At 43.3% G+C, this 23,700-nt stretch overlaps 1 protein-coding gene across 5 annotated transcripts in view; it reads left to right on the forward strand.

Moving 5' to 3' along the window:
- PLS1 (plastin 1) overlaps positions 1 to 23,700 on the forward strand; it is an 81,735-nt gene that overhangs the window by 13,932 nt on the left and 44,103 nt on the right. For 2 of the 5 annotated variants that reach the window (XM_084847213.1, XM_084847211.1), the window contains 3 exons: positions 4,679 to 4,789; positions 15,159 to 15,267; positions 17,406 to 17,569. In XM_084847213.1, the coding sequence (XP_084703339.1) occupies positions 15,198 to 15,267; positions 17,406 to 17,569 (234 nt within the window). In that variant the 5' untranslated portion in view covers positions 4,679 to 4,789; positions 15,159 to 15,197. Of the gene's footprint in view, positions 1 to 4,678; positions 4,790 to 6,405; positions 6,463 to 15,158; positions 15,268 to 17,405; positions 17,570 to 23,700 lie in introns of all 5 variants that reach the window. The other 3 variants (XM_084847210.1, XM_084847209.1, XM_084847212.1) reach the window with 2 other exon arrangements.

Consider the following 23,700-nt stretch of genomic DNA (forward strand, 5'->3'; position numbering starts at 1 on the left):
ACAGAATGAGGTGGTAGAATCCTGTAATGATATAATGAGCAGTACCATTTCAGGCTGCAGGCAGTGGCTGACATTTTCAAATGCTGTGTGTGTGTGTGTGTGTGTGTGTGTGTGTGTGTGAAATCCTTCTTGCAGGTAGAAAACTACCACAGCAAGGAGTGTTTTTGTTTTAACTTACAGTGACTTTTTTTTTTAACATGGGGGAGTATTCAAAATGGTATCTCACACCTGCAACCTAAAGTAGTAGAGGCTACTCCTTACAAGTAGTTGAGTTCCTCAACCCAAGATTCTGTGTCATCTTTCTGCTGCTTGTGTAAAATAGGCCTTAGCTGAAACACATTCACTATCAAAGCCTATGTTTGTAAAAATAAGACATATGATCAGGTGAATGGTAGCGTTTCTTCCTATACAAACTTTGCCAGCCCCAGCACAAGTCCTCTTGCTGCCTGAGGCAGGAGAGAACATGCGCTACCATATTATACCCCCTTTCGCCATCGCACATACCCCTTCCCTGTGCTGCCACTATCACATCTACTCTATGGCAAGCCGTGTGGCTGAAAGAAGCAGCTGTGGGGATGTTGTGAGAGCTCGCCCAGCTTTCACAAGACCCAGGCAAGCACGCAACAGCCCCACAACCAATTCTATTGGTCATGTGGCTCTCCATAGATGATGTGGCAGCGGCAAAAGTAACAGTGCACATGCAGCAAGGGAAACAGAGAGCAGCAGGCTGCTCCAGACAGCCTCTCTGACTGCTCTCTCTGTGGCATTGCCATAGCAGAAGAGTGGCTGGTGGGGCTCTCCAGAGCACATGCTGGAGGCAGCAGGGTAGCAGCAGCAGGCCCTCCTGGTGGTGGCAGGCAGGGGGAGTGGCGTAATACACCACTCCTCCCACTCTGCCACCTGATGTAGGTGCCTCACCCTGCTTCATGGGATAGCCGGCGCTGAGTAGGGGTAACGCTGGTGTCAGAGGAAACCACGTTAGTTGCCAGACCACGTGGTTCTTTTCAGATTTTACTGGATCAGCATGGGAAATAGCCTTGAGTTGAGGGACAGATCGTTTTTCAATTTTGTTTGTTGCTCTAATTGTCGTGGCTGTTTAGGTTTTTATCTTTTTATTCTGTAAGCCACACTGAAGATCTCCAGGTGGAAAAGCAGCGTGTGTGTGTGTGTGTGTGTGTGTGTGTGAGAGAGAGAGTAATATATAAAAAGAGGGCTCTCAGTTTTCTGACTAAAAAAATAAATTACTAACTGCCTGGGGAAGTCATCCAGTAGTATATCTCAGAAGGGTTTAGGGTCTAGCAAAGCAATAATCAATTGAAAACGAGTATTTATAATGGAATTTTTTAGACAAGCTGAGATGTATTGGTGCCACCGCTAGCTCTGCTCATAATAGTAATTCAGAGGAAATGTTATCTTAATGCTGCCTGTTCCACAGCATCCAGCTGTTCTATTGTAGTGTTTTCTTGCTGAAGCAGAATACTATACAAAGTGCATGTGTGCTAAGATCCTTTTAAATCAGGCAGGCTAAGCAAACTGTGAAACTGATACTATTGATGAATTTAGGTAGCTGTTTTATGTATGAATACTTGAGGCACGTGGCTTAAGGACAGGGGAGAAGGGGTAGCTATGTCATGTGATCACTTTTCTTTTCATGCGCACAGATCCTGGTTAAAATGTAATAGACTCAGGTTTAACCTAGGTTTGATTTACTAAAGTAACAGTACAAGTAAACATTCAAGTGTTTATTGCTCCATGGCTGCAACATCAAATGATAACTTGCATGTGGAAAATGGCTGTCACGGATCAAACACTGCAGACAGAGCTTTTACATCCCCTCAAACACAGTACTTTTCTGAGGAGGCAATGCAGTGGCTGCTTACACTTCACTGAAAACGAAATGCATAATGAAAAACAAGGTCAAAAAGGGACACAGGTTTGCATCAAATTTGCATGTGCTACTTTATATGTATAGATGCAAATTCATAAATGATTAGTAGAATTTAGATAGAAGTACGGTACATGCCACCATAGTGGTGAAGACTGTGACTGGGTGACCTGTGTGACTGCTCAGTCTGCTTTCCAGGTGCTCACTGTTGATGGGCAGCTTCAAGGCGCCTCCTGCTCCCTCTTCTTAGGGTTCTTTTCTTTTAAATGAGACTTTTACTTTGGACATAGCCCACAAGCAGAACATGAGGGCAATAACTCTCTCCCATTGTTGTTTCCTGGCAACTAGTATTTAGAGGCATGCTACCTTTGATCCTGGAAGTAGCATAGAGCAATCACTAATTCCCTTTTTAAAGCCATATAAGTTAGTGGAGTTAGTGGCCACTCCACTAACTGGAGTGGCAGCCATCTCCTCCCCCCCACCCCCAAGGATCACCCTGGGAATGACTCTACATCTTCCTTCCCCAACCTGATGCCCTTCAGATGTGTTGGACTGCAACTCCCATCATTCTCGGCCAGCATGGCCATTGGCACCAGGTTGGGGAAGGCTTCCCCACATCATGACATAGCATTCCCAGGGACATTCTGCCCCAGGAACGTGACTAGACTGCTAAGAGTAGCCAAGCTAGTACTTAAAGCAGTGGCAAGTTTGTTGTTTTAGTGCAGGAAAGAAAGAGCCCCTCAGCTACACCTAGTCTTTCTACATGAGGCTTTTATCCTGCGATTGAGATTGGTTACTCATGGAAGTTTGCAGGTCCTTTACATGATGTTGTCAGTCTCCAGGGCCTCTCCCATGCCTTGTGACCTTTATCCTGTAAAGAAGATAATGAGCTATTAAAATACAGTACATTTAATTTCTCCGTGAAAAGAGCAAGTCGCACAATAATAGGAGCTATACCACAGCACCGTCTAGTGGCTGTATAAAGAAACATATAGAACTCTCAGATAAAAGGGGGGGGAATGGAAGGGCAGGTAAAGGGCTGGCCTTAATCCTGCAAAGAATCTGGACGCAGAAGCCCTGGTAAAATTGCGGGATAAAAAGCCTCTGTGTGGAGAAGCCCTCTGTATTTAAAGGTAAACCTCCCCCCTGAACATTTGTAAAATTAGCCCACCTCCTGCAAAGTTGCTGAATATCCCCCCTCCCCAGCTTCATGAAGAACTACTGGTCCTGAAAAAGTGAGGGGAGATATTTGGCCAAGTTTTAAGTCTAGGAGTCCACACCCCCTGAGGCATATCCTCAGCATAAGAGGATATCAAGTAGTCCCCCCAAGGAATGGATTCCTTCTAAAGAAACATTTTCTTTACCTTGGGATTCTCCTTCCCCAAGATACATGAGGTGCTTCCAGACAAAGGGCTTCTTTAACTAGTGCTAGTTAAAACACCTGGTGTAGCAATTCCACCTTTCCTTCCTTAATGGATTTTCTGTGGTAAAAAAAATGAAAGAAGCAGTGGGAAAGCACAGGAGGGCTACAAACTGAAGATGTTGTTTAGACCCCCCATGAATGAGGTAGAGCAAAAGCACAATGAAATATTCTTCTGGAATCACCCTCATTCTCCATGAAAGCAGATGACCTATCACCTTGGGAGTGCGACGTCACTATCACATCTCTGAAGGTCTTATCCGCAAAATCTTTGTCTCCCTTAGCTTCTCTAGGTCAGCTAGCTTGGCCTCAAAGGACAACACTTGTTCTCTATAGCCAGGAGCTCATGTGTTACATCCACAACTTTTGTCCAGCAGGTAGATAGTTGTATATGTGACACTATCCAGTGCTGTACACCCAATAGCCTTCACACCCCTACTGCCTTCATAACTGTTTCGGCACATTCACTTGGAGTTTTTGTTTTATTTTATTATTTATTTGTTTGAAGTGGTGTTATGCTGCTCCTCAGCCAAAAAGCCTCCCAGAGTGGCTTATTTATAATCATGCAAACAAGACAGTCCCTGCTTGCAGGCTTACAATCTAAAAGACACGACACAAAAGGAAAAACAAATGGGGAGGGAAGAGGGGAAAATAAGTCTTTCAGCAGGGCTGGAGGACTGGCCCTGCTTCCCCCTCTCATGACCCTTTGTACATCCTGCTGGAATGGCTGCTGGTGGTGGTGGTGACAGTTGAGGGAGGAGGAGCCTTCATGGGGGAGGTCTTCAGCAGGGCTGGTGGAATGGCCCTGCCTTCCCTCTCATCTCCCTCAGTTCGGCCTGCTGGAATAGCTGCCGCTGGTGATAGCTGAGGGAGTTATTTTCGTTCATTGGGCTTGTTCACCTACATATATAAGATCAAAAGGGTGTGTGTGGCGTGGGGGTGTGTGGAGGGCTGACTGCCCTGGCCTCCTCACTCTGTTGTTAAACTTGTGCAGATGCTTAACTTTTAGGCTCCTCCTGGCTAGCTTCACCCAGCTTCTGCCGCAGACAGATGAGTTATCCTCTACATCCAAGGGCATAAGCTTCTATTTTTAGTTGTGAAAGTAACCTACATCTTATGAATCAGGCACTGCTGTGTTTCTTGAAAAATCATATAAACAGTCTCCTGCCCCCTCACCCCCACCAGTGGACGCAGTGAGAACTGGCAGTGATAGTGTAAATCTGTTTATGAGACTCTATTTTAAATTTCAACAAAGAGAGATTAAATAGCATAGTAAACATCACTTTGTCTTGATCTGCTGTGCTAATCTTTAGCATTAGCTTGTATAGTCTAGTCCTGCTTTGGCAAGGATTGAAGTGATTATGTTCTTGCAGCTTCACTGGCTTGTGGAACCAGAATTTCCGGAGCTCAGTATCTACAAAGTGGACACAATGCATTGAGGAATTTGGCTTCCTGATGTGGACTTTTCTTGGAATGTAGTGCAGGTGAGAGAAGTGCTATCACATTATTCCAACTGTGGAATAATCTAAAACGTTATCCTTTTTATCTGTATGAGAGATGTAACCATGGGACAGATGTCCTACATTTTGACGGCTCATGTCTTTAAAACCTGAGCTCGAAAATCTGGTTAAGTCAGTTGGGTCAATTGTAATCTAGTGTTTATTTGAACTTTCTCTAGTTTATAAGCCTACTTTTCCTTTTAGTAGTGACTTTATTATCTACGAAGTTTCAGAGGGCTTGCCATGTTAGCCTGTTGTAGAAAAAAACAACAGAGTGTTGTGGCACCCTAAAGACCAACACATACATACACGCACGTGTTTGTGGGGGAGGGATTATAAACAGTGAGCCCAGAGCGAAATGAAATGCAAAACGTTAGACAGTGGCAATTGTGTTATTAACAATAGCCATTCACAAAACAGTTGGTGATAATGCAGACATCCTGGCATTTTAATTGTACAATATTTTAATTGTAAAAATACTATATTTTTATCATTTGTATTTTCATCTCCTAAAGCTGTCACATAGAAAATGTGTAAGCATTCTTTTACATTTTAACAGTGAAATATGGAGGCCTGGTACACTTTATAAAATGCAGGCAAAAGGATGTATTTATTTTAATTTGGCACTTAAATGAGATGTAATGAGATCTAATTTTTGTGAACTGCCCAGAGAGCTTTGGCTATTGGGCAGTATAGAAATGTAATGAATAAATAATAAATAATGGCATTTAGGAACAGAAATTTCCATCGATGATGAGGGCTAAATCCGAATTGTATCTGAAATAATGCATTCTAATATATAATTAGAATAAACAGAATTTGATGCTTAGAATTTTAGTGACAAAACAAGGCACTGACTTCTTAACTATGAACTCCTGCAGCCAAATCCTATGCATGTTTATCCAGAACTAAGTTTCATTGAGTTAAAAGGGACTTGTAAGTTAGTGTGTATAAGGTTGCTGCCTTAGACATACTTATTAACTATTTATTTATTACATTTCTTTACTGCCAATACCGAAAGCTCTTCTGGGTGGTTCACAACAGTTAAAATCATAAATACAGCAACATGATAAAACATAATATAAGACTTTTAAAAGCTTAAAACTACAGCCTCTAAGTAACAAAGATTTTATTTTGATTAAGTGTGTTTGGGATGGAAGGGGTAACAATTCATTGTCCTTTGTACCTGATACGAAATAATATTTGACAATACACTTCCTTTGAAAAGAATAATATTTTACCTGCATAACAATTTGAGACTAACAACCATGAGCAGAGTTCTGCTTATGGAATGGGACTTCCCGCCTTCTCTGTCCTGCTGCAGACACTTGGATCCCTAAAAAGGCACTCCTGATGTTTTGGAGACCCATGGAAATGGCATGGGATGTGGCAGAGGGGGGATGCCAGTGGAGGAGAGAGTCAGCAGATATTAAAGACCCCACTTGTGTGAGAGGCTCGTGCTAGGATTTCTTTGGATCCAATCCATAGTTCTTCTGTTTGGTTTTGGAAATGTCTCAACCAGTGTAGTATGTTTAAGGTATTACCTATACAAGGATATTGCTGATTACAGCTCAGTCCCCCTGTGATGATTCTGTCTCTAGGTTCCTGTAGGATATGTTGCAGAATTGAGAAAAATTTAATTTCCAGTGGATTGCTAGGTGAGTTAAACTTTTTCTGAGAGCCATTAGTAATTTTTAATTCTTTTGTGCTCTTAAATAGCAGGGCATTCTCTCTCTAGCTAGTAAACAGTCTCTTCCTAACATATTTGGTTTCCATCTGTGCTGATATGGGTCCAAGATACCTGGAAGATATTGTTTTGAAAGAACTAATCATTACTCTTAATTATAATCTGTCCCTGGCTAAATAGATCAGGCAAGCCAAGATTGCTCTACAGACCTGGGATCTCCCCCATTTCACTTGTCAGCATGGTACAGAACAGCCTTCCCCAACCTGGTGCCCTCCAGATGTTTTGGACCACAACTCCCAGCATTCCTGACCACTGGCATACTAGCTGGGCCTGAGGAGAATTGCAGTCCAAAACATCTGGAGGGCACCAGGCTGAGGAAGGCAGATATAGACGTTTCAGCCATGAAACTCACTGGGTACCATGGACCAGTTACCAACTGTTAGTATAGTCCACCTCCCAGGGTTGTTGGGTGAATTAAATGGGTGGGGATATGTGCAACCCCTTGAGTTCCTGGAATACAAGCTGAAATAAATATCTTTAATAATTCACTATGTTCCCTGGAATGTGCACTGCAGGGAGAGTGTCATCATAGCAGTAGGCTCCTCCTTCAACTGAGACCGGGGGGGGGGGGGGCATTCCGCTGCAATGCTCCTGCCATATCCGTATCTTTCTAAGGTGACCACTTCTTTTTAAAGCTGGATTCTACCAGACAACATACGTGTCTTTCAGAGCTGCCCATGATCTGGGGGACGGGCCCTAGAAGCTGTGTGGCCATAACCATTTGGAGTTTCAATATATCTTGGACAAAGGACTCCAGAAACTGTAAACCCTGCTGACAAATTAAACCCAAGCAACTCAGAGAAGAAACGTATGAATTTATCTTTTGTCTTTCTGCTTCTTCTCCTGTTTGTACTATGGCAGCCTTGTGATACGTTCCATGGGGTTTTCTTGGCAAGAATACTGGAGTGGGTTGCCATTTCCTTCTCCAGTGGACCACATTTTGTCAGAACTCTCCGCCATGACCTGTCCGTCTTGGGTGGCCCTGCACGGCATAGCTTATGGCTTCACTGAGTTACGCAAGCCACTTCGCCACAACAAGGCAGTGATCATGCTGTTAAAGTGCTGCACTCAATATGCCAACAAATTTGGAACACTCAACAGTGGCCGCAAGACTGGAAAAGGTCAGTTTACATTCCAATTCCAAAGAAGGGCAACGCCAAAGAGTGTTCAAACTACCGCACAATCGCGCTCATTTCACATGCCAGCAAGGTGATGCTCAAAATCCTACAAGCTAGGCTTCAGCAGTATCTGAACCGAGAACTACCGGAAGTACAAGCTGGGTTTCGAAGAGGCAGAGGAACTAGAGATCAAATCGCCAACGTTCGCTGGGTCATGGAGAAAGCAAGAGAATTCCAGAAAAATGTCTATTTCTGCTTCATTGACTACGCTAAAGCCTTTGATTGTGTGGATCACAACAAACTGTGGCAAATTCTTAAAGTGATGGGAGTACCAGACCACCTTACCTGTCTCCTGAGAAACCTGTACGAGGGTCAAGAAGCAACAGTAAGAACCAGAGATGGAACAACCGATTGGTTCAAAATTGGGAAAGGAGCACGACAAGGCTGCATATTGTCACCCTGCTTATTTAACTTATATGCAGAGTACATCATGAGAAACGCCAGCTTGGATGAATCACAGGTCAGAATTAAGATTGCCGGGAGAATGATCAACAACCTCTGATATGCAGACGATACCACCCTAATGGCAGAAAGCGAAGAGGATCTAAAGAGCCTCTTGTTGAGGGTGAAAGAGGAGAGTGCAAAAGCTGGTTTGAAACTCAACATTAAAAAAACGAAGATGATGGCATCTGGCCCCATCACTTCCTGGCGTATAGAAGGGGAAGAAATGGAAGCTGTGACAGATTTTATTTTCTTGGGCTCCAAGATCACCACAGACGGTGACTGTAGCCATGAAATTAAAAGACGCTTGCTCCTTGGGAGGAAAGTTATGGCAAACCTAGACAGCATAGTAAGAAGCAGAGACATCACCTTGCCGACAAAGGTCCGTCTAATCAAAGCTATGGTTTTCCCAGTAGTAATGTATGGCTGTGAGAGCTGGACTATAAGGAAGGCTGAGCGTAGAAGAATTTATGCTTTCGAACTGTGGTGCTGGAGAAGACTCTTACGAGTCCCCTGGACTGCAAGGAGGTGAAATCAGTCAATCCTAAAGGAAATCAACCCTGAGTGCTCATTGGAAGGACAGATACTGAAGCTGAAGCTCAAATATTTTGGCCACCTAATGCAAAGAGAAAACTCTCTGGAAAAGCCCCTGATGCTGGGAAAGACTGAAGGCAAAAGGAGAAGGGGACGGCAGAGGATGAGATGGCTAGATAACATCACCGATGCAATGAATATGGACTTGAGCACGCTCCGGGAAAGAGCGGAGGACAGGAAGGCCTGGCGTGCTATGGCCCATGGGGTCACGAAGAGTTGGACATGACTGAACGACTGAACAACAACAACAACTATGGCAGCAACTTCCAGAGGGATACCAGTGTTAGTCTGTATGTAGCAGCAAAAACAACAGAGATCATTTCATCAGCCTCTAGTTCGTGAAACTTGTTCCATGATTAAGTCCGATAGTTTTGAAGGTGCCACTAGCCTCATAGTTGTTTTTATACTATATTTTCCCTATTTCTTCTCTCTTTCTTTTAATAATAGATGTGTCTAAGCAAGTCTGCCTAGATTGCCAGATTACACATTTTCTTTAAAAACTGCTGTATGCTCATCATTGTTTCAGGCTTTCAAAGTGGCTTGTTTTAAGGCTCTGGTTCTAAAGTGGCATATCTCTCTGGTATAATTAAAGAGGGGCAGGTGGTGACAATTAAGAACTAGTTCGTAATAATCAATTAAAATGTTGAACAGGTCTGCCCTGGATTGGGTGTGTTACTATTGTGCAAATCCTGGGAGTTTAAAGACCGTAAACTGGGGGATGGGGAACACTTGTGGCCCTTCAGCTGTTTTGGCCTAGAACTCCCATCATCCCTCACTATTGGCTTTTCAAGCTATAGCTGATGAGAGTTGTAGGGCAAAATGTCTAAAAGGTCACAAGTTGCCTATCCTTGCTTTTTCGAAATAGCAGAAAAATCCTTATACACCAAAGGAGAAGACTTCATACTGGTACTTGTGCAACCATGTTAGTTTGTGACACTCTTTTATATATGTTTACCATCCAGACTTATATGTCTTTGCTTTCAAGTGAGTGTTTATTATGTCAAAATATATTCAGTTTTCCATCTGTGAAGAAGGTGTTACTAAGCAGCTGATTACCACTGCTACTTATGATTACCTTTCATCATATGGCCAGGATTATGACATGTAAATAACAACTACAAATATACAGCTGTTTTTAAAAGTCTACAGGTTGCCAACTGATTTAATTTCTGATTTAATTTAATTTAATAAGTATGTTTAAGTTGCATCCCGTAATAGAAGATAAATGTAGTCCAGAGATCAAGGTACGAATCTAATTCCTTCTCCTGTTGTTTTTAGTTTTTGATATAGATCATGGCCTTTTGACAAGAATCGCATCGTATAGGTCTTTAAAACAAAGAAATTGAGAAATAAATGACTGTGTCTTGTAAAAGAACTATAAAAATGTTATTGAAGTACATTAATCATTAACAAAGTATCAAATGAGCTGACATATTTTCTGGACACTGCTCTGTGAACTACAGCAGGGGGAAAGTCTTATTCTGTATTCACTGAGTGCAGGGGAACACTGCCAGCAGCATTATATGTCTTGAAGGCATTGTTCCAATGCAACTAATTTTTGGGAATTGTTGGCATATGGAGTGCAAAGAATTAGTAGTGCAGGGGAATCCTCTTCTTTATGCTTTCCTCTAGTTTAGGAATATTGCGCCAGATTCACTTTGTGCAGATAATATTCATTCATTCATTCATTCATTTTGTACCCTGCCTTTCTACCAAACATGGCACTCAAGGCAGCTTACAATAACTAATAAAACTTGATAAAAACACTAATGATCAAATGCATTAAAACACAATTAAGGGCGCAATCCTATCGAGATAGGAGGCCGCCTCCAAACTCGGAAGCAACCGCCTATCCAAAGCAGGGCAGGAGAAACACGGAAGGGATCGTTCCCTCCGTGCTTCTCCTGCCCTGCTTTTTCTGCTAGACAGCTGATTGTGACTGTCTAGCTGTGGGAGCACAGAGCGGGGAGAGAGGCTGCTGTACAACACATTGGATGTGTCATACAGGCAGCTACGCTCTCCCCGCCCTGGAACGCCCCCAGCCACGCCCCTTTCCGGTTGCTCCGTGCTCCTCTTGCGAGCGTGGAGGATGGGGCTGTTCTGCGCTGCCTCGGAGGCAGCGTGGAAGTAGGGGGAGGTTGGTTCCTGGAAAATGGCATATCCTATGTCCATCTAGCTGCTGTCTAGAGGCCATAGGATTGCTCCCTAAAACAATTAAAAACACAACAATAAAAAGGAAAACCGCATCCAGGTCAACAGACCCATTTACACACCAAAGGCCCACATGAATAAAGTGACCTTTGTCTGCCAGTGGAAGGACCTAGGGAGCAAACCTTCCCTCCTTCGGGAGGGAGTTCCACAGCTTGGGAGTGGCCACCAAAAAGTCCCTCTTTCACATTGCCACCAAAAGTGCCTCTGAAGGCAGTGGCCATGAAACAAGGGCCTCTCCGAAAGATCTTAAGAACCGGGCAGGCCCATATGGGAGAAGGCAGTCTTTCAGATAGCCTGGTCTCAAGCTGTATAGGGCTTTATACATCATAACCAGCAATTTGACTTTGCCTGAAAATAAACTGGTAGCCAGTAAAGCTGTTGTAACAAGGGAGTTGCATTCCACAACATTCTGGACCAGCTGAAGTTTCTGAACAGTTTTTGAAGGCAGCCCATGTAGAACACATTACAGTAGTCCAAATGGGATGCAACTAAGACATGTGTGACCGTGGCCAGATCAGACATCTGTAGGAATGAGCACAGTTGGTGCACTAGGCTCAGCTATGCAAACACACTCCTGGCCACCGCCAACACCTGGGCATCCAGGTTCAAGGCCGAGTCCAGAAGCCCCAGCTGTGAGCCTGAGTCTTCAGGGAGAGTGTAACCCCATCAAGCACAGGTTGAATCCCTATTCCTTCTTCTGCCTTTTGACTAAGCGGAATCACCTCTGTCTTGTTTGGATTAAGCTTCTATTTGTTTGCTCTCATCCAGTCCATTTCTGACATCAGATATGAATTTAGAACTGGAACAGCTTCCTTGGATTTGGATGGAAGCGAGAGATAGAGTTGGGTATCATCAGCATACTGGTGGCACCAAACTCCAAAATTCTGGACAATTTTTCCGTGAAGTTTTATGTATATGTTAAATAGCATGGGGGTTAAGATGGAACCCTGAGGGACACCACAGGCCAAGAATCCCCCAGAACCATCTTCTGCAATCATCCCTCCATGAAGGATCAGAACCACCATATAACAGTGCCTCCCAATCCTATCTCAGACCGATGCCTCAGAAGAATACCATGATTGATGGTATGGAAGCTGCTGAGAGGTCCAGCAAAACCAACAGGGACACATTCCCCCTGTCCAGTTCCATCATAGATTGTGCACCAAGGTGACCAAAGCAGTTTCTGTCCCATAACCAGGCCTAAAGCCTGCTTGGATCTAGATAATCCACATCATCCAGAAATCCCTGGAGCTGAGAAGCCACTACAGGTTTCAGCACCTTTCCCAATAATAGATTATTATAGACCAGCCAGAAATTATCCAATACAGTAGGGTTCGGGGGGGGGGGGTCTTTAACAACAGTCTTACCACAGTCTCTTTTAGGCAAGATGGAACTACATCTTGCTGTAAACTGGCATTCACCACCGCCTTTACCCTCTCAGCCAGTCTCCCCCTGGCTGGTTTTATAAGCCAGGAAGAGCAGGAGTCCAATACACAAGAAGTAGATCTCACCTTTCCAAATATTCATGGCTATGTAGGTATAGTATTGGTGCAAAGTCCATGGCAAGAAGTCCCGGGGAAACACCCCTGAGTTCAGTTTCCTTTGAATGAAAGAACACTGGAGACTTAAGGCATCTTTGTAATATTTGCTTTATTTACAAATATACAACCAGAGAATGAGTGCAGCATAATTATTGTAATTGGAGACTAATAATAATAATTAATAAAGTGGTGACTTATTAATATTAGCCAGATTGAAATTTAAAAGAAACACGCACACACAACTGTAAATGTTTCTTACACAATCTGAGCTAAAAAGACTTAAATTTGCTTTTCGGCTTGTTAACCTATGTGGTACATGTTACCTTTATGGAAAACCCCTTCCGAGATGGGAGAGAGCGCTCCGACCTCAGAAGGGGGTCGGAGATCTGACCCTCCTCCCCTGGACCCTTGCAGCCAATGTAGAGATAACTGCGCCGGCCGTTTCTCTGAGGTCAGAAAATCGACCTCGGAGAGGGAAAAGAAGTGCTTTTCAGTGGGCAGGGAGGAGAGCAGACCAGAAAAGCCAGGACACAATTTATCCTGAGCCTCCTCTAGCCTCTACATATACAGTGCCCTCCGAAGCACCCTTGGTAGATGGGCTGAAAAGCCATCTAGTGAAAATACAGATGGTTGGAGGATGGGAAGGCAAAGATGGCCTCTGCCGCTCCTCCCATCCTGCCAGCCCAGTAGAGCATAAGAGTCTCAGAAACTTCTGAGTTCGGGGGCTTCTGAGCAGTGAGGTCACAGGATTGTGCGCTAATTTACCTGGCAGGGGAGACACCATGATCATGAAGGTGGTTTTCCCAGGGTGAGGCTCATCCAAATGCAGGAAACCCGACTGCATAATTTGTGGTAGAATTGGCTTTAAAATCTATATATTGTATTTTTAAATGTTTTTAATCTTTGTAAACTGCCCAGAGAGCTTTGGCTAATTGGGTGGTATAGAAATGTAGTAAATAAATTATAAAATTTATGTGCTACTTTATCATTAAAAAAGGCAACTTGCATATATTTTAGGTAGAACAATAAATACAGAATGTTAAAAATAATCACAAAAAATACATGAAACAATAAAAGCAACAGTCAACCAATAAAAACAACAAGCAACAGCTCACAGATAGAAGCAGCAGCATAACACTGAACACTAAAAGCTTGAGCAAATAGAAAGGTCTTAGCCTTCTGCCTGAAATTCATCCACCTGGGTGCTTAACGTTACTGTTCTTTGTATTATTTATGATGGTTGCACAAAGGAAAGGGATAATATTGTTGGGATGCACCAAAGGTTCATACAAAAGAAAGTTATTCTGGTTGATGAGAAAAAAATCCAAAATTCACAGTTGCACAAGACTTTTGGTAGGACAAACCAAAATTCCATAAAAATGTCAAGCTTTTGAGAACTCTTCATTAGGCTAGGTGGTACAAAAAGCAGGGGGAGGAGGAAGAAACAGAAAAGTCCCAAAATTTGGCCAGGTGTTGTGGCCATGAGGTCTGTTGTTTAGATAGACCCAGTCTCAACATGGAAATTTGCAGTCTGAATGAATTAGTGGTTCATGCTTTTCAACTCCAAATTTATACTTCATCCTCCACCCCATCGTATACATAAAGCATCCCTGACAATGGCCTGTCCAGTCTTCTGTTCCACAACAGCTCCCACAAGCTCCCAAGGCAGCTATTTATTTATTAGTTAGTTAGTTAGTTAGTTAGTTAATTACATTTATATCCCGCCTTTGAGCAAATCTTGCTTACCAGAAGATTTGGGGAGTTAAAGACCAAACTAGACATGACGTTAAACGTGCACATTTTTAAAACATGTAAATTGACCCTCCCCAACCTGGTGCCCTCCAGATGTGTTGTACTACATCTACCATGGGGGGGGAACTAGGTTGGGGAAGGCTGATGTAAATAGTAGCTTTGGGGCTTCTTCACATGGAGCTTTTATCTTGCTATTGAGATTGCTAACTCATGGAAGTTTGTGGGTCCTTTAGATGACGTTGTCAACCTCCAGGGCGTCTCCTGTACTAAATGAACTTTATTCCATCTTTTTCAAGCTCGGAGATAATGAACTATCAAATTACAGTGCTTGAGTTCCGCTTGAGTTCCCTCATGAAAGGAGGAAAACCTGCAATAAGAAGAGCTAGGCCACAGTGCCATCTAGCAACTGTATAATGAAACATATGGAAGACTCAGATAAGGGGGAAAAGGAGGGGGACATGGGGGGGAGCAGAAGCATGTGTAAAGGGAGTCCGTCCTGTTCCAGCATTTAAAATGAAAGCAAAAATCCCCATTTTAAATGCGGAATTTTAGGCTGGTGTAGAGATGCTCACAATGGCTCCACCAACTCCCCCACCTGAGCATGAGATGAGAGGGCAATCCTTCTCTTCCCCCTTCCCCACTGCTGTCCCGACAGAGATTATCTCCCTGAAGCAATTATTACATAGAAAGGAAAGCTTCCATTGGAGCCCATCTTTAGCCCTGAAACTCTTCTGTCGTTTCAAGACAAATTCATAGGGCCAGCTGTTGTTACTTATGTGGTTGTACCTGCATGGAAAGTACAACCATACGTTCACTGCACAGTTTCATGGTTCAGTTGCTTATGTCTTTCTGGAGTATACTTTGTGACATACCCTGTTAATTATTTTTAGGTATAAGGAACTGAAAATAATTGGTGTTGGTATCAAAAGATGGCAAATAACGTAACAACAATTTCTCGTGAGGAACTGGAAGAACTAAAAGAAGCATTCAATAAAATAGGTATGTTCGCCAAACTCTTGCAGTCCCTGATTTCACTTTCTTGTCTTCTAAAGTCAACATCAAACATAGTTTTGTTTGAAATAACCCTAAGTTTAAAATGTTGGAATATTTATTATTGGAACTAAAGCTATGTTTTAAAGTAATTGTGACACTGATGGATTAATTTAGGGTTTTCTCACAGACACACCTCTTCATTTGTACTTGGGGGGAACTGAACTTTGTGATACTGACTTGCGTCATAGGGAGTACTGTTAATAAATAACTCCATTTAATGTGTTCAGTAGGAACTACACAGTTTAGGTTATAATAACTCTGTCACTTGAAAACTAGAAAAATCAGTACTATCCTTAACTGAGGCTGTAATAATTTAATAGGTTTCCCCTTTGTATGTTTTAGGCCTCAATTTTCTGAAAGAATTTCACCTTCCGACTTCTTTATGTTCCTCGTAGTCTTTATCCACAAGTCCTTGATTGGCATATTTGCAAAGATTGCCAAGAGCAGACATACTGTATTCTGTTTTCATTGCCTCTGAAAACTTATACATCAGTGAAAGCTGAGCTTAGAGAACTGGCATAAAGCAACAGTAAGGGTATTCAGTGCTTTACAGAAACTTCCAACTGTCCGTTATCAACATGGAAGACTAACTTACTTCAGGATATTGCTAGACAGTCTTTAGGCAGGAGGAGCAAGGACACTGATAACAACTTTTGATTTTTCTCATTTTTAGCTATCAGTTGATTACTGGCATAGCAAACTCAGGTGGTTGAGTGTCTACCAGTCTGGCAGCAAAATTGGGGTATTAAAAAAAAGAGAGATAAAATGCAGCTGAGGATCCAAAAAAATCTATCTGGCATTATAATGCATCAGCAAAAATCGATTGTATTTTAGAACACTGAATATAGACCTAAGGTTCATAAGACTGCTTATAACAATAAGAGGTAATAATAATGAAAAAAAAGTCTAGAGACATCAAAAACAGGACAGAATGTTTAATAAAGGTGGATTTTTAAAATCATTTCACCTTTTAGCAGCATACCCTACCCGCCCCCATAACTGATCACAAAGCGCATTTAAAACTTTCCTTGGTTTCAAAAGAGGTTTGCCACGCAGCTAAGGGGATCGCTGTTCAAGAAACAAAAGTCCAAAGGTTCCTGGAGCATGTGGAACTATGAGTCACACAGCTTTTTTATCTAGGCAATATTGAACGATACGTGCACAAAAAAGTTCAAATTATGTCTTGACAAGGGGAACCTGTAATAAAATGTGAGGAGCTTGGAGTGTTTCTGTTCAGTGTTTCAGCCATGCCTTCTTCCAGGATAGTCCATTATGTCCCCTGTCAGTTTTCCAAGATTTTCAGCCCTACAGCCAGCCAGTAGTATTCTGTGCTCATTGAGCACAGTCCTTGTTGAGCTATCATGAGTTGTTGTGGAGGGATTGTTCTTTTTTGCCATCTTAGTTTTTTGTACTTCTGCAAATCTTGGTCTGCTACATCCCTCTTGTGCATGGGTGGTGGTCCTTTGGCTACATATGGAGCAGCACTTAAAGAACTGAATTCACTATTAGTATATACAAGTGGGGCCTATAACAAAATGTTTGCAGTGTAGAGTGCTGCTGTTTGCAGTGTGGAGTGATTCTATCCACTCCATTCCACTCCCCCTGTTTTTCCATTCCACCAACAGTCAGCATTCTGTGGCAACTGAACATGCTTAGTCCTCTTTGGGCCATTGTTGGGTTTTCTCCTTACCTTACGGTTTCTTTTCTGAAAGATATTATGTACTTTTGTAAACCTTGTGCTTCCCCTGAGCCTGTTAATACCACCCCTTTGTGACTGGGTAGTGCTGTTTTGGCTATGTAAGCCAAAATGGCACAAAGAGCCCGAACATTGGAAATTGGGAGAAGAATTAAATTGCAAAGGCTTTTGATAATATAGGATGGAAATGTTGTGTTCCACAAGAGCAATCCTAACTACATTTGTACTTGGATGAAACTTGTCTTAGCATTGAAGTAATAATTGCATTTATAGTTTCAGTGTCTTAATTTCGTTTGTTAATTGCCTTGGCTTTTTTATTGCAACTTTGAGATATAACAAAAAAATTGATATAACAAATATCAAAGCTGATCATATTTTACATTTACAGATATTGACAACAGTGGATATGTCAGTGATTACGAACTTCAAGATCTTTTCAAAGAAGCAAGTCTTCCCCTTCCTGGTTATAAAGTCAGAGAAATCGTAGAAAAAATTATAGCAGTGGCAGATAACAACAAGGATGGCAAAATCGACTTTGAAGAATTTGTATCAGTAAGTAAACTTATCTCTCAGGCTATGTGAACAGTGGCCCACCTACATGGGAGATTTTCTCAAATGCTGCTGTGGCTTAAAGTTGTTAGGGACACATGATGTCATGGCCAATCTGCAACCAACCAGCTGCATCCCTCTTGAAAAGCCACATTTTCTGAAAGTCCTTTTACTCTGTATTTTTTACTTAAAGTGGCTCCCAGGCGATTCTGCTGCGATATGCCTTGTCCCTCCACATTAAAGCCTGGGCGTGCCTCTGTGACATGGCTGTGACCTGGCAGTGAAATGGTCAAGGGGTATGTCTGCTCCCCCCCACATTCCCTCTCCTTCCCCATTTGCATTAGGGCTCTTTTCACAATAAGTACCCTCCTTTTCCCATTCATAATATCAGTAGCACTGTTTCATTCACAATAGTGGAGTAGCCAGTTTATATGTAGTGCACAATTCGGAATACACAGAGCAGAAGGAGAAAGGGCTGCCAGCCACTATTTCACAGTGGCGATACACCTGCAACTTCGCAGTCACGCAATACATCTACAAGTAAGGAATACACAGATGGGAAAGAGGAAAGGTAGCCAGTACAGCAAAGGAGCAGGGACAGGGCTGGGAACAAGTCTCCCCAATCACGGAATCGCGCTGGGTCGCCCCTTCCGAGTAATGTAGCAGTTTGCTTTTTCATTCACATATAGCAGCCTCTGATTCATCCCTATCTCCCCCTCAGAATAGTCCCCTGTGTGTGTGATTTTCCTGCGTGTTTGTGAGGAGAAGGAGGAGGAAGAGGAGGAGGCTTAGTTCCAGTCAGGGAAGTGGAATCAGCCGCAGCAGTAGCTCCAGCTGCTGACTCCAGAGTGCTAGCAGAGAGAAGCAATTCCAGCCTTTCTTTCCATGCAGGACTTAGGCACCCCCTGCCTGCCCACCTGTCAGTCTGTCCCTGGGTTTAAATATTCCTGGTTCACTGTTGGTGGATGCGAGGGGTAGAGGTGTAGGATAAACTATCCGAAATTACTTATCTCTTCCATTAAACTTCTCTGAGCGGTGGAGCATGGAGAGGGTTGAGAAGCAAGCCTCTCTCATTGGCTGAGCAGTATCTATGGGGTTGGTGACGTTCATTTCTACTTACGGTTTAAAGTGCAGTTTGACCTGTGAAAAGCAGGTTTCAGGGTTATGTTTACTCCATATTTTTTGCTTCGTATGCTCATGACGGACCAAAGTCAATTTCATGAAAATCCATATTAAACATGAAAGTGCTTCACACTCATTGCCATGTAAATCTGGCCCTGGTTTAGTATTAAAGGTAAAGGTGTCCCCAACCAGTCGTGTCCGACTCTAGGGTGCGGTGCTCATCCCCGTTTCTAAGCCGAAGAGCCAGCGCTGTCCGAAGACGCTTCCGTGGTCATGTGGCCAGCATGACTGAACATTGAGGTGCACAGAGCGCTGTTACCTTTCCCGCCGAGGCGGTACCTATTTATCTACTTGCAATTTCTTGCTTTCGAACTGCTAGGTTGGCAGAAGCTGGGACTGAAGATGGGAGCTCACTCCGTCATGCAGCACTCGGGTCTCGAACTGCTGACCTGCCGACCTTCCAGTCTGCAGTTCAGCGTCTTAACCACTAAGCCACCGCGGCCCTCAAGGTTTAGTATTAGAAGGTTATAAATCAGATATGAGGTCATTACTAAACTGTACTTTTATTTATTTACTTATTTCATTTCTATACCGTCCAATAGCCGAAGCTCTCTGGGCATTTCACAAAAATCATTTATAGATGCTTCATTAATCATTACAAGTCATAACAAAATGTAAATAGTCATACAAATAGGCTAAACATCTCACAGTAAATATATACTGAGATTAAACAATTCAATAATAATTCATACTAAGGCCTAGCAAAATAGAAATACAAAAAATAATAATCTAAATAGCAGGAGAAATAATACATCTGATAAAGTGGGCTCACATCTTTGAAAGGTCATATCACAATACATTTGTCACAGAAATCATTTGTTGCTTTTGGAACAACTGAGTAATCCTATATACCAGTTATGCAGGGGGTGGGGGTGGCTTCCATATTCTATATTCATTCAGCCCAGGAGACAAGGGGAAAATACACCACTCGGAAAACCACAAAATGGCAGCCACACCCCCAACATCTATGGAAATGGTGCCAATACACACCAAACAGAGCTGTGGTGACAACAGTGCCTATATGTCACCCACACTCAGAGGAAGCCAATGAACTTGCCCCGACAAGGACATTGCTGCAGGATATCTCCCTGCAACACAACACATAAGATGCCACAGGGTCCCCATTCTATTAAATCCTGTAGCACAAGCAGGCATACCTGTTCCCTTGTGCCACACACTGTTTTCAAGCACTGTTTTGAAGCACAACACACAAAAGAGAGGCCACACAGTACAGCATTTACACAGCTCCCATGGCATGATGCCAGCAGAGAGGGAGTACAGTTCCTCTCAGGACAAGAGTTCAAGACCCACCAAAGGAGGAGAAGACTCTTTTGGCAAGCAGTGAAAGGAAGGGGCCAGAGGGACATGCTACAAGGACATGCAACACCCCCATTCTAACAGTAGCAAACTTCAGTGCCTCACTGCATTGGGAAAAAGGAGGCAGGAGTTCAAAGCCCACCACGGGGGGTGGGGTAAAATGTCCCCACTCACCTTTTGCATGCTTGGGGAAAAAACTGTCATGTTGGGGACAAAGGAGAGGAAGCTTGTACTTCAGCCGGCCCACACTATAAACACCACAGAGAGGTTTCCCTATCTACTCAGTCATTGCAGCAGACACAACACAGATGCATCAAGGGGCATTTGTCTTCTGTTCCCAGCCTCAAGAACCAGTCATATATGCCTGGCAACCCATGTGACCAAGCCCCCTCCTGTTATGGGGCTTCTGCCATATCCTATACCCCCTCAGCTGGCATACCTTCAATCCAGAATTGCACTCTAAGGCTTCAATCTTCCTAGGAGTAAGGCCCATGAAACTCAGTGGAACTTACTGCTGAGTAGACATGGATAGGAGTTTGCTGCTCTTTTTTGCTACCCTTTTTGAATTAATATACACAAAGCTGGTTGGTTATGGGTGGTAGCTGTTTAAAAATGTATATTAACAGTCCAGCACGAGTAGAACCATTCTTCTTTGTCAAGCAGGCAATATTTTCTGACATTATAAAATCAGTTTAGAGCATTTTCTTTTTGTCGAGGGTTCTTCTGGATGACGTTTTACAATCACCCTTCCTCACTGATGAAATTTTATGTGGGTTCCAGACATTGGGCCTGTTTGCACAATTAAACAGCCCACTATGGCTTATTTAAGCCATGGTGGGCTGTGGTGCATGCCAGCAGCTATTTTGAATATTCACACTGCAACTGTAGAAATGTAATAAACAAACAAACTGTGGCTTGTTGTGTCATCCGAACCTGGCAGGATTGAGTGCAAGTATTAAACAACCCTTGTAGAATCTGTGGCCTGTTTTAGGGTTATGCGAGGGTTGTTTAAGCCTTGCACAACCTAGCCTGCCTGGGTTCAGACGACTTGAGAAGCCGCAGTCACAGTGTGAATTTTCAGGATGGCACCCATGATGATCCGCAGTGATCATGTGAACCCCGTCATTGTCATCTTCTGCTTGTAGCCCCCTCATGTTTACCCACTGCTGCTTCTGTCTTTTTTATTACAAAAAAATCTGTTAAGGGAGGGAAAGACAGAATTGCTGTTCTATGTCTTTTGATGGTAGTGCTAGGTGGTGCCCTCCATCTGGAAGCACTCAAGGTGACAACTAACTTGGCTGATTTTTTGGTATCTAAAAGCACTTTTGAAATAGTACATGTTAAAGAATAATAATGGACTAGTGCTATATTCTAGAAAAAGATGTTACCATTCCAAAGTGTCTAATTTCCAGATAAAAATGGTTATGATCATTAAATGGGATGATGGGAGAATACACCATGTTGTAGGCTATAATCTTCAATGTTTGGAAGGGAAAAGAGCTTAATCCTGCATAGCTAATTGGCTATTATGCAGCTTCTTTTTGCTGAAAATAATAATATAAAATGTTCCTAAACTTATTTGCATCATTTAAAAAAATATCCAAGGAGATGCTTCAGCAAAATTTGGAAAGATTGTTTCTTCGTATGGACCATTAAAAACGTTTTCCGTTATTGTGTGTATCTACAGTTGTTTTCTTATTGAGTCCCTGCCAGGAAAATGTTTACTTTCCTGTTGCTATTTATTTATTTATTTATTTATTCATTTCATTTCTATACCGCCCAATAGCCGAAGCTCTCTGGGCGGTTCACAAAAATTAAAACCAAACAACACACAATAAAACAATTTAAAATATATAGAACATTAAAACCACAATATAACAATACAACCACAATAAAACCTAGCAGCAGTACAGGAATTTAAAATACAGATTTAAAACAGCAAAGATAAAAATTTAGAAAGCTAAAAAGCCTGGGAAAATAAAAAGGTCTTCACCTGGCGCCGAAAGGAGTACAATGTAGGCGCCAGGCGAACCTCACTAGGGACCTCATTCCAGAGCCGGGGTGCCACAACAGAAAAAGCCCTCCTCCTAGTAGCCACCCGCCTCACTTCCTTTGGCAGGGGCTCACGGAGAAGGGCTGCTGATGATGATCTTAAGGTCCAGCCAGGCACATATGGGAGGAGGCGATCCTTCAGGTAACCTGGCCCCAAGCCGTTAAGGGCTTTGAATGTTAACACCAGCACTTTGAATCGGGCCCAGAAATGGACTGGCAGCCAGTGCAGCTGGAAAAGTACTGGCGTAATATGAGCTCGCAGGCCAGTCCCTGTTAACAATCTTGCTGCCCTATTTTGGACCAGCTGAAGTTTCCGGACCGTTTTCAAAGGCAGCCCCACGTATAACGCATTGCAGTAATCCAGACAAGAAGTTATCAGAGCATGGATAACTGTAGCTAGGCTATCTCTGTCCAGATAAGGGCGTAGTTGGTATACCAGCCTAAGCTGATAAAAAGTGCTCCGTGCCACTGAGTTCACCTGTGCCTCAAGTGACAGTTCTGGATCCAAGAGCACCCCCAAACTACGAACCTGATCCTTTAGGGGGAGTGCAACCCCCTCCAGAACAGGTTGAATATCACCTAGCTGGGCAGACGAACCACCCACTAACAGTACCTCCGTCTTGTCTGGATTGAGTTTCAGTTTATTAGCCCTCCATTACCGTGCCCAGGCACTGGTTCAGAACAGCCACTGCCTCACCTGGGTTTGATGAAAAAGAGAGGTAGAGCTGGGTGTCATCCGCATATTGATGGCACCTCAGCCCACACCTCCGGATAACCTCCCCCAGCGGTTTCATGTAGATGTTAAACAGCATGGGGGATAAAATAGAGCCCTGTGGAACCCCATGGCACAATTGCCATGGCACAGAGCAATAATCCCCCAGCACCACCTTCTGGTATCGGCCATCCAAGTAGAAGCGGAACCACTGTAGTGCAGTGCCTCCAACTCCCAACCCAGACAACCTATCCAGAAGGATACCATGGTCGATGGTATCGAAAGCCGCTGAGAGGTCCAGGAGAATCAACAGGGTCGCACTCCCCCTGCCCCTCTCCCGGCAGAGGTCATCCCACAGGGTGACCAAGGCAGTTTCCGTTCCAAAACCAGGCCTGAAGCCTGATTGAAATGGATCTAGATAATCCATTTCATTCAAGAGTGCCTGGAGCTGTCCTACAACCACCCGCTCAAGCACCTTGCCCAGGAAGGGGATGTTGGCCACTGGCCTATAATTATTAACATCCTCTGGGTCCAGGTTAGGCTTTTTCAGGAGTGGTCTAATTACTGCCTCTTTTAAAGCAGCAGGCACCACTCCCTCTCTCAAGGAGGAATTTACAACCTCCTGGACCCAGCCGGACAACCCCTCCTTGTTTGATTTAATAAGCCATGAAGGGCAAGGGTCAAGCACACAAGTGGTCGATCGGACTTGGCCAAGCACCTTGTCCGCATCCTCAGGCCTCAGTAACTGAAACTCATCCAATAAAACTGGACCAGATGGTGCTCTGAACGCCTCTACCAATGGAACTGCATTAATGGTGGTGTCCAATTCATGACGAATCTGAGCGACTTTATCCTCAAAGTGCCGCGCAAA

Source organism: Heloderma suspectum, chromosome 3 (assembly GCF_057233095.1).
Source record: "Heloderma suspectum isolate Gila_16-S chromosome 3, 16-S_ref, whole genome shotgun sequence".
In the NCBI taxonomy this organism is placed as follows: Eukaryota; Metazoa; Chordata; class Lepidosauria; order Squamata; family Helodermatidae; genus Heloderma; species Heloderma suspectum.